The sequence below is a fragment of the Grus americana genome, chromosome 8, assembly GCF_028858705.1.
Source record: "Grus americana isolate bGruAme1 chromosome 8, bGruAme1.mat, whole genome shotgun sequence".
Classification (NCBI taxonomy): Eukaryota; Metazoa; Chordata; class Aves; order Gruiformes; family Gruidae; genus Grus; species Grus americana.
This window is the reverse complement of record NC_072859.1, coordinates 9,382,789-9,398,248: the sequence shown is the minus strand read 5'-3', so window position 1 is coordinate 9,398,248 and position 15,460 is coordinate 9,382,789. Positions and strand designations below refer to the sequence as shown.

General features: G+C 62.6%; 1 protein-coding gene across 2 annotated transcripts; it reads right to left on the bottom strand.

The window, feature by feature from the left end:
• Positions 1 to 1,063: 1,063 nt before the first annotated feature.
• On the bottom strand, positions 1,064 to 14,512 carry DDR2 (discoidin domain receptor tyrosine kinase 2). 2 transcript variants are annotated; one of them, XM_054834221.1, is made up of 17 exons: positions 14,344 to 14,512; positions 10,513 to 10,607; positions 8,477 to 8,579; positions 8,099 to 8,330; positions 7,875 to 8,022; positions 7,630 to 7,735; positions 7,060 to 7,243; positions 6,741 to 6,984; positions 6,556 to 6,618; positions 6,284 to 6,414; positions 5,583 to 5,793; positions 4,859 to 5,082; positions 4,605 to 4,741; positions 4,001 to 4,192; positions 3,653 to 3,887; positions 2,975 to 3,124; positions 1,064 to 2,458 (listed from the first exon to the last, which is right to left on the bottom strand). In XM_054834221.1, the coding sequence occupies exons 2-17, from the start codon at positions 10,595 to 10,597 to the stop codon at positions 2,417 to 2,419; spliced, it is 2,487 nt and encodes an 828-aa protein (XP_054690196.1). In that variant the 5' UTR covers positions 10,598 to 10,607; positions 14,344 to 14,512; the 3' UTR covers positions 1,064 to 2,416. The 2 variants fall into 2 exon arrangements, with proteins under 2 accessions (XP_054690196.1, XP_054690195.1); XM_054834220.1 differs by having other exon boundaries at positions 1,064 to 2,554; positions 14,344 to 14,510.
• Between the last annotated feature and the right edge of the window lie 948 nt (positions 14,513 to 15,460).

Sequence of the window (15,460 nt, the reverse complement as noted above, 5' to 3'; positions counted from 1 at the left end):
CTTTGCCTTGCCTTGCCTTGCCTTGCCTTGCCCTGCCCTGCCCTGCCCTGCCTTGCCCTGCCTTGCCTTGCCCTGCCTTGCCTTCCCCTGCCGGCCCAGCAAGCCCCTCGAGCTCCGCAGCTGCAGCAGGCAGGCTTTCTGCAGGCAGCCATGTGTTGTGCCCGCCCATCCTTTGCAACTGAGAGACGTTTTGCAGCCAAACAGAAATGCCACCAGGTCACTGCTGCCCGGTGCTGCTGTGGCAGAGAGGTCCGGGTGCAGGTCCCGACGGAGATCTCTGGTGCAGCCCTGCTCCTGGTGAGGCCGGTGTCACAGCTGGAGCAGAGCACGGACACGGCAGCCCCCCACACCTCCCCGGGCAGTGGGGCTGCCCCCCAAGTGCCCTAACGCCCTATTTAACCCGTGGCCGTGCATACCCCGTGCAGCGCCCGGCACAGAGCCCAGGGGCTCGGGTTCCTGGGAGCTGCAGTGCCTGTGAGGCAGACGTGCCCCTACCTGGCCCGGTGCTCCCAGCTGAGGAGACTGAGGCAGGGCTGGGAGATGCCGCGACTCACCCTGAGCAGGGAGAGGGCATCTGAGGGCAGAGGCAGATGGGTACCAATTATCCGGCAGTAACAAAGCCTGTCCTCACTCCTGGTTCAGCCGCCGAGTGCCGTGCTGCCACAGGCTACGCGTGCACCAGGGGCGAGACCTTGCCTGCCGCAGCCAGCAGGACCACACACGGGGTGACCACCCAGCCCACAGACCTCTATCCCTGCCCTCCCCTCTCCCAGACCCACTGCCCTGCCTTGGTCCCTGCCTGTAGGTATCTCCTGACGTGGATGCCGAGCCTCAGAGCACCCTCCCTGTCATGCAAGGAGATGGGCAACCCGCAGGTCTCTTGAGCATCCTTCCTCCATCTCTTATGCTGTTACCTGCGTGCAGTCCCCCGAGCTCTCCCCACACAGCATCTCGGGGCGCACAGCGCAGCCCCAGAGCCCCCCAGCAGGCAGGCACTCCCAGGGGTGCCCATGGAGGAGGCGAGATGCCTTCTGAAATGCCGCAAGGAAACCAAGCAACCAGATTCACGTAGCAAGTGTCTCTTCAGCGGGTTTGCCCCTATGTATAGGTGCATCTACTGAATATATGTATGTCTTAGCAATAGAATACTGGAAATTGTACCACGTGTGACTTGATGGTGCTGAACTAATGCATACAAAAGTATGGAGGGGTCCATGTACCCTCTAAGTACAAAGTTCCTCCTGTCCAGCCGCAGGAGGATCCAATTGTGGGGGTAACCTTCCGGGGCTCCTGGAGGGCACGTGGCTTTGGCACCTGCCCGGTTTGCTCACGGAGCTGCCAGATCCAGGAGAACGGACTGGTGCCAGATTGCCGTGGGATGCTCGGGGCAGCAGAGTCCAGCCCAGGTGCCCCAGCCAAGCTGTGATCCCTGGGCCGACAGCCAGGGAGAGCCAGGGTGCCTGCTGCTCCATGCCCACGGGCTGCTGCAGGCTTGGGAATCGGGCAGCAGCTGGGGAAAGCTCCGCTATGTGCATTCCTCTCGTGGCAGGTGAAGATGCAGGTTAACCCTGGGAGAGGAGGATCTGGAGATATCCCCTTGGAGGTGAAAGGTGCTAACATCCTGCCACCCACTGCCGTGCAGCACCCGCAGGCATCCGAAATGCATTTCCTGGGCAGTTGAGCAGTTCTGGAGTGGCTGTGGTCAGTGAGAGGAGGTCCCATCGGTGTGCCTCTCGCCGGGGCTGGCACTCCTCTGCAACACGGAGGAGCCGCAGCTGAGCACGCTGCCCGCTCCAGCAGCCGGGCAAGGAGCTGGGAGCGCAGTCGGGCTTCTCCCTGTGTGACCAGCATCTGGCCGGCAGGGACAGGGCTTCCTGCCCCTCCATGCGGCATGTCCAAAGCCCAAACTGTCCAGAGAGTTTTTGTTTTCGCCCTGTAATTGCACAGCCCACTGCGAGCTAGTGGCAAGTCCCAGCTCCTCCTTGAGCAGGTGGTGGCTGCTGGACCGTCCCTTCTCCAGCGGGCAGGTACCCGCATGCATCCCTTCCCCACGCACGGGCCGGGAGCTTCCTCACAGAGAAAGTCCAGCTGAGTTTCCTCCCCTCCTACCAGGGGAGAGAAGCCGCTCTGTCCCGGTCATCATCACCAAGAACACGCTGCATCAATAAATAACCCTCGTCTCAGCCCACGTCGCTCCCAGGTTTGGGTCAGCACGCGAGCGGGAAGTCTGAGTCGTCCCACACCGTGGCTCTCCTTGCTGCCCTTGGGGTTTTCCTCTGGGGCTTCACTGTACAATGAGAACAAGACCAGCTGCCTGGGTTTTATTGCTAAGTCCGAGTGAAGTGGCTTCGCTTTGCATATGGGGCTCCTCTGGGGACGGGGAGGGACGGGGACCGGGCTGGGGGGGAGCAAAGGGTCATTCTTCACTGGCTGACTCCTGGAGAAGGCGATGGATGTCCTGGAAGGAGGGACGATCTTTAGTGTCCCGTCTCCAGCAGCTGAGCATTAGCTTATAGACTGAGTCAGGGCAAAGTGCGGGCTGGGGAAGGTAGGTCTTCAAAACAAAAGGCAAAGATGACAAAGGGAGAGAGTTACTGCCACGGAAACCAAAAAGCAAACCGCTCCTGGGGAGCCCCGTTTCTCCATGCACTGGGACAGGGGGCCGTGCTGCTGCGTGCCCAGGGGCAAGGGGACCCCCAGACAGCACGGCTGGGGGGGCTGTGGGACGCCTGTTCACATCTCCCAGCCTGGCTAAACGCTGGAGTGGGGTCAGCAGGCAAGCAGTGCCTTGGGCTGTGTGAAGTACAGGGTTTGCCATGCTGGGCCCTTCACCAGAACTCCTGCCCCATAACTCCCTCATAGCCAAGCTCCCTATCTGGCCACCTTAAAGACTTTTCCCAGGTCCCCCAGTGTCCCACCACTGCCTGTCCCATCCCATCCCGTCCCAACCCATCCCATCCCATCCCGTCCCTACCTGCCGGCCCTGGTCCCGGAAAAACTCGCCGGTGTTTTCGATGACCTGCTCATCAGACAGCTGGGAGTAGGGCTGCTCCCTGCAGAGCGTGAAGGTCTCCCACAGCGTCACGCCGAACGCCCACACATCACTGGCTGTCGTGAACTTGCCCTGGCCGGAGGGAGCAGAGCAAGGTTGGGCACAGGCATTACCCCATCCTGCTCCATAAGCCCTACGTGCCCAGGGTTCAAAACCACTTTCTGGATGCTTCAACTTCCAGATCTGGGCCAGAGGGGGCTCGGTCCCACAGACCTGCTCTCTGCCCAAGGCCAGAGCCTGGCGAGCTCCAGGTCTGGCTTGCAGCGACTGCTCTGAGAGCTGGGGCTTGGGAAGGACCCAGCTCCCTGCAAAGATAAAAAGTAACCGTGCTCCCTGCTCCAGGTCTGACCATGGCCAGGAGAAAATGTCCAGCATCCCGCTCAAAGGCTGGACACCAGGACACCAAAGATCACCATAGTCCCCCCATCCTGCCTCAAAAAGCTGCTACCACTCCTGCTTTCTGCATGCTTCACCCCAAAGCTGGGCTCCAGGGAGGAGAGACTTCCCCATCCCTTCTGCACCCCCCGCCCGAGGAAAAGAGGCTGTGCGCAGCCCCAGGGCCATGTCACTGCCCATCAGAGGACCCCAGGCCCCGCGTACCAGCAGGATGCTCTCCCAGGACATCCAGCGGATGGGGAGCACCGCCCGCCCCTGGATGCGGTAGTAGTCCCCGCTATAGAGATTCCTGCTCATGCCGAAGTCAGCTATCTTGATGGTGTACCGCTTCCCCACCAGGCAGTTGCGCGTGGCCAGGTCTCGGTGCACGAAGTTGAGGGAGGAGAGGTACTTCATGCCGGAGGCGATCTGGGTGGCCATGAACCGCAGGTCGCTGTAGCTGCCGAGAGGGGGACAAGGGAGGACTGAGGCGCCAGGCAGGACAGCAGCCGAGGGGTACATGGCCCCGAGCGGGTGCCCCTGCCCACCCCTGCCCGTCCCGGGTGGTGGTACCTGACAGTGGGTGTGTGGCTGGCGGGGGGGCTGCCTGCCTGCTGGCGGGACAGGAACTGGTTGAGGTCTCCGTTCTCCATGTACTCGGTGATCATGCACAGCGGGTCGTCCGTGATGCACACCGCCAGTAGCCGGATGATGTTGGGGTCCTTCAGCCGTGACATGATCTTGATTTCCTTCAGAAAATCATTCCTTTCCGGAACAGAAACCACACGGATCGGATAGACAGACCCAGAGGGGCACAGAGGTGCACATGGACTGGCCAAGCGTGCCACCCGCCCGCCCAAGCCTCGCGGGGAACCTGCGGGTCCCCTCTCCTGGGACTGGGGGCCATGAGGGGGAGCTCGGGGCTGATCCACGCGCAGCTGTGGGGTGCACTCAGTGGGTAGATGGGGTGCTGGGGAGCTGGTTAGGACCAGTAAGGACTAAGAGTCCTGAAGTTCAGCAGCCCATCATCCCCAGACAGCTCAGGCGTGTGGTCCTCACAGCTGCACTGAGCACCTGGCCGCTGGAGGCAGGGGATGCTTTCCAAGCATTCCAGCTCTCCTGGGGGGACTCTACATTGGGGGCAATGCCAGGGCGTGTGCACCCCCCAGCCCCGTACCTGGCGTTCTTGTTGGCGTCTGCTCGCAGCATCTTCACAGCCACCAGCACGGGGTGGTTGGAGCTGACGTCCAAGCCCTCCAGGGCAAAGTCCTTGCCTGTGAACTTCTCCATCCCCTCCACTTCACAGAGATGAACCTGGAGGGGGGCAAGGGGCAGCCATTACCTCTGCTGACTGACAGCCTCCCCCGGCCCCCACGAACTGGGAAGAGCCTTGCCTGAGCCCTGCTCAGAGCAGGTCCAGCTCCCACTCACCTCCCCAAACTGGCCTTCCCCCAGCTTCTCCTTGAAGGTCAGCAGCTTCCTGGGGAACTCCTCGACGGCCACATCCTTGCCGGAGAGCAGGTCCATGGTGAGGGCTGGCACTGAGTAGGTGTTGCCGCCCGTCACGCCCTGCAGGTTCACGATGTCGGCCTCGGCGTAGTGGGGGACGCCCTCGGGGACACTGGCCTGGGACGGCTTCCCGGGGCCGCTGCAGCCTGGGGGGGTGACAGCGGGGCCAGCCCTGCCGTGGGTGTCCTGTCCCGCACCCTCTGCTCCCCGGCGCCCGCTCACACCGCGGCCACCGGCTTCTGCGTCCCCGTCCTCCCCAGAGCCCCCACGCTGCCCCGGCACGGCTGGGCTCCTGCAGACATCGCAGGCTGCTCCGCTCCTTCCCCATCAGCAACAAGTGCGCCAACCCAGCCCCAAGCACCAGCGGAGCAGGGATCAGCGCCCGACCTCCAGATCATTGAGGAAGAGATGCCAGAGCGTCCCAAGGACACAGCTCAGCCTGGAGATGGACACCGGTGATGGGTCTCGACCACAGGCTTTGTGTGACCTCCGAGCAGGATGCACGGGAGCTTGTGTGACCTCCCTCCTGCTCCTCTGTGCCAAAATGTTTGGAGATTGGCCAAAAGCTGGGGCTGGGGAGAGGGGGCTGCAGCAGGCTCGATGTGTGGTGGATGGCTCTAAGCATGCAGGGTGTCCTGGCTCTCACCCGTGTCCTCCTCCCCCGGGGTGAACTCGGGCAGCTTGCGGATCAGGCGAGAGGGCTCCTGGTAGTCGGGTCCCAGGGGGAATATGCGGTCATAGGTGGAGCTGGACTCCTGCTCGCTAGAGGAGGAGGAGCGGTTGTGGTTGAACATGCTGGATTCACTGGGCAGGGAGAGGCTGACGGTCATTTCGTCATCCAGCATCCTCCGCGATGCCTGTGAGAGGGGGGCAAGGGAGGAGAGAGCTGGGACAGGGGGTCCCTGCAGCACTGATGGGATGGGGTCTCCTGTGCTCCACAGCACCGTGGCTGGGCCCAGCCCCCAGCCCTCCTCTCTGGTGCCCTTCCCAGGGCTGCGGCATCTGCCTGGGAAAGACCTTTATCTTCATGTTCCCCCTTCTGTTGTTGGCCTCTATGCAGAAGAGCCCTTGGATAGCTGAGGGCTGCAGTGAGACGCCCTCAGGCTCCTCTTCCCCAGCCCAGCTTCAGGACAGAGGGATGGACAAGCAGGCAGGTCCCAAAGTCACCGCTCTGCTCAGCTAAATCCCCTTGCTTGGGAGATGGGTACAAATCACAACCTTCCCGAGGAAAGGAAGGCAGCATCAGCCCCTCCATGGAGTCTGCTTTCCCCATGCTGAGCTCCCAGAAGAACCTGCCCGGGATGAGCCCACTGCCCCGGGGCACTGCACCAGCCACTCCACACTTACCTTCTCCAGCATCTTCTGCCAGAACTGCCGCCACAGTATGATGACAATGATGGCCACCAGGATGAAGATGATCGCCACCAGGCACCCGATCAGGATGCGTGTGTTGCTGTCATCTACCTTGAGCGTGGGGTCTGGCAGGAGAAGGGGACAGCAAGAGCTGGTCATGCTGGGGCATGAGGAGAGCCCCTGCCCCTTTCCTCCATCGGACGGGGCAGAGCCCCCCAGAGCATCTCCCCACCCAGCTCAGGACGACGTGCTTTTTGACATCTTACCGTAAGTAGTGGGGACCACGGGCACCTCAGGGGGGGCCACTGAGTTGTTGTACATGGCTGCGTCTGGCAAGGGAGAAGAGAGCATCAAGGTGGGGGGCATGGGTGCCGTTCCCACAGCCCCACTCCCTCCTTGAAACCCCTCCCCAGGAGGGTCCTGTCCCCGCAGGGCTCATGGCAGCACGTACCCGACTGGAAGGTGATCTCGCTGAACATCATCCAGGTGTCGGCAAAGTAGTACTGGCACTTGATGGCACTGGCCATGCGGTGGAGCAGGGGCACTGTGACGAAGCGGGCGCTGGGGTTCACGTCGTCCAGCACCAGCACCGAGGAGACGGCGCTGGGCTCCCACTCGCTGGCATCGGCGCGGAAGTAGCACTGCACCTCCTTGAAGATCTTCACCCCTTTGGCGAACATGTTGTTGCAGTGGACCTGTGGGGCAGCCCGTCAGCGTGGCCATGGCGGGGGATGAGGACAGGGGATGGTGGGGGGGGGGGGCGCGCAGACCTTCATGGCGGTGAAGTTCCTGATGCGGTCGAACTCGAAGGTGATCTCCACATAGCCGCCGGCGGTGCTCTCGTTGCGCCAGCCCACGTAGTCGTAACCCGGCCAGACGTGGTACTCGTGGGTCTGCGTGAAGTCGTCCAGCCCCGACACCCCATCCGTCAGCTGGCCCAGGCCCTCCGTCATGCTGGTGCGTGCGAGGGGAAAGGGACCGTGACTCTCGCCAACCCCACAAACCTGCCACCGCCCAGCACCCCCCTGGCAGCCCCTCGCAGCCCCTGGGAAATTCAGGAGGGGGTTTTGTTGTTCTTGATGTTCTTTCTGGAAAAGGCTGTGAGATGCTGAACGTGCAGTGCAGTTAGCGTAAATCCAAGAGAAGGGCTGGGGGTGCTTTCCCCATCACGCTGTCCCCATCACGGTGTGCAGCCTCCCAAAGCTGGCCATGTCCCCCGCTTCAGGGAGACCCCAAGTGTTTGCTCTGCTGAGGATCAGCACATCACCCCGCAAACATGGGGAAGAAACTCCCCATCCCCTCCTGCCCTGCGTGGTGCCCACAGCCTGCCCGGTCCTCACCTGTACCCAAACGCCCCGTCGTACACCGAGTCGTTCAGGTAGATGATGGTGCCCCCGGGAAGGACGAGCTGCTGCCCGGCCGGCGCATTGTAGGACACCAGCCCATCTGTGGGGAGGGGAGGTGAGCCCCAGCCAGCCCCGGGGTGCTGCCAGCCCCCGGTGGGACAGATGGCCCCCAGTGGGAAGGCCAGCCCCCCAGCCAGGCTCTGGGGGCACGGGGAAGGGCACAGGACCGTACCACCCACCCAGCCAGACGCAGCCGTACAGCTCCACGCGCAGGCAGACGTTCATGGAGTGGTCGGTGACAGGGATGAAGCGGACGAAGCGGGCGATGAGGGGCGGCTCCAGGTCCTTGAGGACGATGTCGTAGGGGTTGGTGTTGCCGTCCAGCACCTGGAGAGAGAGAAGCTCGGTGGGGACGGGCAGGCGCAGCCCTCCCACCCAGCGCAGCCCTCGCCCGCCTCCTCACCTGCTTCCCGTGCCGGTTCCTCCAGGAGATCCAGCGGGTGCCGTCCCGGCTGTAGTTGATCTTATACATGGGGGCAAACTCGTTGCCGTGGCCCCCGGCGTGGCGCCCCTGGGTGCCCACCAGCGTGATGAAGTGGAGCGCGTGCAGGTCGATCTGCAGGAACTCCTTCAGGTCGTCGGGCTCCACCGGGATCTCGGGGCACCAGGCGCCGTCGCCATCCTCCGAGTCCAGCCTGTGAACCCGGAGCGGAGCAGCCGTTCGCGGGTGGCTGGAGCCGGCCCCGTGCCCCCCTTCCGCCCCTCCGTGGCAGCACAGACCCTGCCGTGGGTGCTGCAGGAGGGTCCCCGCAGCCACCCTGCCAGCTGTCCCCACACTCACCGTCCGTACTTGGCGGCTGTGGACTCGGACCACTGGCTGGAGGCCGAGATGTCCTCGTCAGGGATGTGCCCGCCCGACATTCCCAAGGGGTACCGGCACACCGCTGCAACGAGACCGGCAGGGCGCTGAGCGGGCATCCCTCCTCACCTCCCCGGTCAAGATACGTGCTGAAATACGGCATAGCACTGCCCGGGCTGGGGCACATCCACAGCGCCGCAGGCACTGCAGCCCCCGCAGCTCAGGCACAGCGCTCTCCATCCCTCTGGCTTACAGAGGGGGGACAAGGCACGACGGGACAGTCCTGCACGGGCAGACACCTGCCCGGACAAATGGAGCCACTGGCCAGCAGTGGATGCCAGCCCAGGTGGAAGCGAGGCGGGGAGCAAGGGGAGGCAGCACCCCAAGGGCTGCTGGACACACCTGGAGACCCCTTCAGCCTTGCTGGCAAGCGGTTCAGCTGCAGTGGAGAGAGAGCCTGTGGGCTGGCACTGCTGTCCCCACGCTCCTCGCTCTGGGGACACCCAGAGGGCTCGCTCCAGAGGCTGCTCGCCCAAAAAACCCACCCGCAGCAGCCTATTCTCAGCCGTGCCCCCCCACTGCTCCCCTCGCCTGCTTGGGGGAACAAGGGACAAAGGTGGGCGCTCGCCCTCCCTGCTGTCCCCGCGCAGCTCCCATCGCCAGCCCTGCTCCCGCCCTGGCCACGAGTGGAAAAGTACCCAGCGTGGCGGGCAGGCTGCATCCCCGAGTGGCAGCCGGCTCCCCCGGCGCTGCATCCACGCCGCTTCCCAGGAGTTATTTTTTCACGCCCGGCTGCCAAGAGAGCTGCTGAAAGGCCGGCTTGTTTGGTCGTGTTTACTGTCTGGCCACCGGCTCCAGCCCGCAGCGCTCCCTCCGCACGCCGCCCCGAGCAAACACCTGCACTGAGGCGGCAGGGCCCAGGCGAGGATGCAGTGTCCGGGGCCACCTCCCACCCCCCACAGCCTCCAGCTCGCCCGGCGCCGCGCCGGCAAGGAGCTCACGTCGGAGCGCGTGGTGCCGCCCAGCAGCCGGCTCCTGTCCCCAGGTCCCCGCACCACAGGGACCATCTCCTGCATCTGACGGAGGGATGGGCGCATCTTCAGCGTGAGCGTTGGCACAGTGGGAAGCATCAATTCTCGTCTCCCACTCGTGATGCTCTGCAGAGCGCAGCTCCCACAGAATTCCTATTTCATGCTTGTCGAACATGGAGCCAGCCCAGCTCCTTGGCCCTAGCTGATAACCATCCAGGCAAAGCCAACGCTCTAGCCCTGGGTGGCTGCAGAGGAAACAGGATTGCTTCCCTAAGCACCATGCAACCTCCGGGGAACACCCAGCAAACTCTTCCCACGATGGAAGAAGCCTTTGAAGGGACCCGTTACAGGCGTGCCCCGGGGAATCCCTGATCCGCTGAAGGAGCCTGGGCTCCGTGTCCATCCCTGCAGCGCAGGACGGGGCTGAGCCCTGCAGAAACAACCATTTAAACACACTTCTCTTGCTGATGTCCAGCGCAGTGTTGTGGTTTCTGAGCAGAAGCCAGGCACCTAGTCAAGCCACTTTACTAAAGCCAACCTTGGTTTGCTGCAAAACCGCCAAAGAAAGCACATCCCAGCGGCAGCAAACAATACCCCAGCGCCTTGCCTTCTGCACGCTGCAGCCTCAACACTGAGCAGGCTGGATGAGCCCCCGACAGAGAAGGGCCCCACTCAGAGCCCGGGGCTCCGGCTGCAGCACTTTGCCCGTAGCCCAGTGCCCCACCAGCCCACCCGTGCCAGGACAGGTGCCCGTGGCACACGGAGGATGCTTTCTGGGTCACTGGCGGTAGCTGAGCTGCGTGTGGGACAGCAGAGTGCCCACGCAGGTGTGGGTTTGGGGGGCCATCTGACGCAGCTCCCAGAGCTGGGAAAGTCCTGGAGATGGCGGAGATGACGTGAGCCCAAGCTCGGATGCCCTGGCACGGGCACAGCCCAGGGAAACACACCTCATGGCTCTTGCAGCCGCCCGGTCCCCGTCTCACTTACCTGGGTTGACCTGGGCTCTCGCAGCCTGTGGGACGTGCAGCAGCAGCAGCAGCAGCAGCAGGGCTGGTCTGGGGGTGGCCGGCATATCGGCAGTCCTGCAGAGACAGAGCCAGGGCTTGTCATGCCGAAGCAGCTGAGCCACACGGAAATGCCAGTCCTGCTTGGGGCGGCCAGCCGAGGGCAGGAGGGCTTCGCTTGCACGAGACCCCGTGTCTGTGCCTCAGCCTCGGAGCCAAGCTCCAAACCTCACATCCGTGATGGCGGTCAAAGGGGTCCTGATATCCCATCCCCCCCGCCGCCACCCTCCGGGAGCCGTGGCGTCGCAGTGCCGCACCAACACAGCTCCGGCACGGACAGGTAACGTGGTTCTGCCGTGTCCCTGGAGCCGGCCGCGTGAATTGGCCACGGGACCCACACGCACCTCCCAGGGCCCTGCCTGGGGACGGTACTGTCCGGCTCCACCGATGGGCAGGAAGGCTCCGGCTGAGCTGCCCGCCCTTCAATGGCGTTAAAAGCAAGACTTTGCACAACTCCATCGTATAACAAAATAATAGCACGTTGCAACACTCAGTTTCCCTGCCTTCTGGCTCCAGAGAGACAATAGCAGACAATCGCCTGAGCTTTACAGCATGTTTATTGTGACAGTTCTCCATGGCAGAGCTGATCTCTGGGACATGGGCGACACGGAGAGGCGTGACAGAGGGCACGGGAGACAGCTTGCACCCGTGTCCTCCGGGGGAGCATGGGATGGGGCTGGAGGGGACCTGGGGCTCCTGGCAATGGGGCTTTGGCTGCAGCAAGGGGAGAAAAAGGGTCGGTGCTGGCAGGGCGTCTCGGAGCAGGGTGCAGCCTGCAGCATGAGGGGATCTCCCCGGTCCCAACCCCGGGACGTGCCTGCCCTCTGAGTTGGCACTGCCACCACAGCCACCGTGCAGGGCAGCGGCCATCACCCTGGCTCTGGCGAGCCCTCGGCTACCAGGAACCCCCCCCCCCGAGACGGAGCAGCTCCTGCTGCACCCACGTGCCTCTGGGGAACCACCTCAGGGCATGGCACTGTGCGGGGGGATGCACCAGGGACACCCCTAAACATCACCAGCCCTGCCCCAGGCTCCCTGGGCTCCCCCTCCCCTTATCTGCCAAGGGGACGTTTGTCCTCCTGGGACAGCCCTTCGCACAAGCGCTGGATGCAGATTAGTCCTCTTTTTATTAAAAAAGGTTATTTTAATCCAGTTTACGCGCACATTAACCTTTGCAAGAAGAACTAACTAACCTGGGGGTTAAAGGGACCACAGCTCCCTGGTAAATGGGACCTGGCTGCACCCGAGTGCCCGGGTAACCCCAGCCGTGTCCCGCCGTACCAGGGATGTCTGGGACGGGCTGGCAGGTCCCCAAGCTGGCCCAACACCAGTGACCCCGCAGGTGGGTGCCTGGTTGTGTCCCTGCACCCACTCCACGCAGGGACCCCCAGTCTTGTCCCCACCGCCAAGAGAAAGCCCAAACCCACTCTGAACCAGGTGCCACACGGCTGATGCCCTCCTCCTGCGGAGCCCAGCTGGGAGGTGCTGGGTACGGCCCTGCTCGCTGGCAAAACCGGGGCTCGGCACGGGTGGAGCGAGGCAGGCTTGCTGCGACCATGCCAGCACCCAAGGGGATGCAAAGCCCTGGGAGCTGCCACCCGCACTCTGCTAGAGGCTCTCTGCACCCAGCGCGCTGCTGGATTCCCCACGGGTCTCTGCTAAACACCACAAGCTCTGCAGGAGGTACAAATAAACACCTGGACTTAGGGTGATTTTTCCCCCCTTTTCTTCTTTTTTTTTTTTTTAAAGCACAGATGTGATTGCTTTTTTTTTTTTTCTATTCCCAGCTGGGAAAGTTTAGTTGGTTGCAACTAACTCAGCTGCAACCGGGAATTTCAACTACATCACCGAGAGGTGCACACAAGGCTCCTGTGTTTGATGATGGCCAGTTCCTCCAACATTAAAAATCTCAATTTCCTTCTGCATTCCAAAAAACATCCAGGGATATTTTTTCCCCACTATTCTTTCAGGCTGAGTAAACTCTTTAAGCATCAGGATACCAGATGCCGTAATGTCCTGCAGGGAATGCATTTACATTTAGTCTAATATAGGGAAACTATTCCCGCGCAGCCGTTGTGAAGCGCTCGTAACTCCTCAGGGGAGCGGGGCTGGGGGACAGCGGGGAGACGGTGACTCAGGCGCCGAGGATGGGGGCTAAGGGACGCACGGTCAAACCATCCGAGCAGTATTGGCAACCCAGCTGGAAATGATTTTTGTTCCACCAGCCCTGCAAAAGGGATGGCTTTGCAATGTTTTGTCTGAAAATGTTTGCCGAAAATTTTCAATCACTGGAAATTTTTAGTGCAGAGATTTTTTGGAACTCCTTCCTGGCGTCACCTGGGCTTGGGAGCTTCCCTCGGCCGCTGCTTTTTTCCTTCCCTTTTGATTTTCCACCATTCTTATTCTACTGAAAACACCAGGGAAAATTAGCGGGGAAAAAAAATTAAATCCACGTTTGTTTAGAGACAAACCCGACCTGAGCCACGGTCCCTCTTGGCCCCAGCCCATGCCGGCTAGTGAAGTCCCCAGCTCGCTTCCTGGGTGGGCACTGCCGTCCTCGCCGGCACCAGAGGAGCATCGTCTGCGGGGAGGGGGCTGGAGCAGCAGCCCGCACCCCCCGCACACGCCAGGGCCTGGCCGCGGGTCTCCCAGGGCTCCCGTTGCAGAGCCCCCGTCCTCGCGCGGGGCTCCCCTCCTGCTGGGACGGTGGGCGGGTGGGACACGCTGAGGCCACGCTGGAGGGAACGTCCCTGGGCGTCGAGCAGCTCCCTGTGACCCCGGACCGGGACCCAAGGCACACGGTATTTCGGTAAGGGAGTTGGGGACCCTCGCCCCAGCTGGCACTACAGCCCCCAGCATGCTCTGCCACCGGCGCAACCTCGTCGGGAGCGCAGTGCAGCATGCCGGGACCCGTAGTCCTCCTCTCCTCCAAAAATGCCATTTTAGACCTTCTCCGGGCTGGATGCAGCCCCATTTTCTGCAGCAGCAAGCGCCTCCCCAGCCACAGGCTGCCTGGCTCAGCCAGGGGCATCGCAGCCGCGCAGGGTGTGAGCAGCGGCCGGCACGTCCCTGCGGCTGCCAGCTGCCCTGGAGAGACCTGCCAGCAGCACAGCCCATGGCCGTGGGGCCTGGGGACACGGTCCTGTGGGTGCTGCACCCAGCAAGCACCCCCCGCCAGCTGAAAACACGCAGCCTTCCTCCCCGTTCCATGCCACGGTGCACGGTGTCACCCCGCCATGGTGCATGGTGTAACCCCGCCACGGTGCACGGCTGCACAGCATCGCTCTGCCGTGGTGCAGAGCTGGGAAGCCACAAGCCTGTCCCCAGCACCAGGATGGGGGGCAGGATGCTCAGGAGCACCAGACCGGTGGCCCTGCGTCCCCTTCGCAGCGTGACCCGGTGCCTGGCTGCGGGACCCTGGGGACAGCGGGGCCTCTCTGGCTGGCCAGCACTGCCGCCGGCGCTGCCAACAGACACACAGGCGGGAGCCAAGGAGGGACACCAGGAAACGCGGTCCTGGCACGAGGCACGGGGGGAAACGCTGGCAGTGGGGGGAAAATGGAGAGAAGGGGCCAACCGTCACCTCCCCGGGTGGGGACAGTGCCCTGCTGCTGCCCCAGCCCCTTCCCGGACAGACCCGCACCCTGGCTCCTCAGCCCGGGGTCCACCACGGATCACGGCTGACCCCGCATCCCCCCAAAATCCCAAGCCTCGGTGGGGCAAACGCCTCTCGGCACACCCAAAAGGGACTCACCGGAGCGGGGAGGCGGCGGCGGGCAGGCGGGCTCCTCGCCCCTCACCCGGGCCGGGGGAGCCAGGCGAGGAGCGAACTTCCCCGGGCTGATGCAAGATGCCTCTGGGAGCGCGTTCACATTCTGCGGATTCCTGGGAGCCGTCCAGAAATCCCACAATCCTACATCTTGCACATTTGGTTTCAATTAGGGAGCGGAGAGGGGGAGTCACTCACCAATCCAGGCTGGCTTTTCGGCGGAGGTTATTTTCCTCGGCCCGAGGGAATGTGTGCAAAGCTATAATTTACAGCAAAACCCATTCATAGCGCGAGGGAAAAAAATAAAAAAAAAAAAATCCCCGTGGTCGGCAAGGGAACTTAAAGCAATAGGCAGCATTTTGCTTTCCGGTGCTCGCCCCTGCAGCCGCGGGATGGCACGCGTGTCTGGGACCCTCCTGCTCCTGCATCGTGGGGTGCAGGGGCCAGGCAGGACATCCCCAAAACGTGGGTGACGGAGACTCTCCACAAGGCTCCATCTCTGGCCCAGAGGGTCCCACACAGGCTGCCCCCGGCTGCGGGTCCCTGGTGGGAAGGGTGCTGGGCTCCTGCGTGGGCACGTGCGACCGGGACACCGGCCGGAGAGCCGACCTGCCCCGGCACGTGGCGCAGAAGCAGCGCTCCGGCTCCCCAAACTGCATGCTGAGCTCGTGGTTTTACATCATTTCCAGGCACTAGCTTGGCACCGTGGACACTGACTACGCAACGCGGTAAGGAGAAAATAATAATAATAATCGGCTCAATTTAATTTTTGTGCAATAGCTAAAACTGCAATTTTTTTAAAAAATAAATATCAATATTCTTTCAGATTAGTGTTTTGGCTGTATTTCATGCCAGCACCCCCACTGCTGTGGGAGGGAAGCAGCAACCCCTGGCAGCAGGACAGCAGCTCCCAAAAAGTGCTCCTGCCCCACGGGGCACCCTGCACTGGAGAAGGCACCTGCCCCAGGGCTGCAGCCGGGCTTCCAAACCCCCAAACCACCCAGCTCGCCAGACTCCCAGCCCGTCTGCTCTCCAAACAAACAAACCGAGTCCCAGGCAGGGATAACCACCCACCACCCGAGAGGATGCCAGCGGCGTGCCG

Excerpts from the sequence above, each read along its gene's own strand:
- DDR2 (XM_054834220.1), bottom strand. The coding sequence starts at position 10,597 with ATGCCGGCCACCCCCAGACCAGCCCTGCTGCTGCTGCTGCTGCTGCTG. Across the intron at positions 8,023-8,098 it reads GGAACCGGCACGGGAAGCAG|GTGCTGGACGGCAACACCAA; the intron begins GTGAGGAGGCGG and ends CTCTCTCTCCAG. Across the intron at positions 5,794-6,283 it reads GGCAGAAGATGCTGGAGAAG|GCATCGCGGAGGATGCTGGA; the intron begins GTAAGTGTGGAG and ends CCCCTCTCACAG.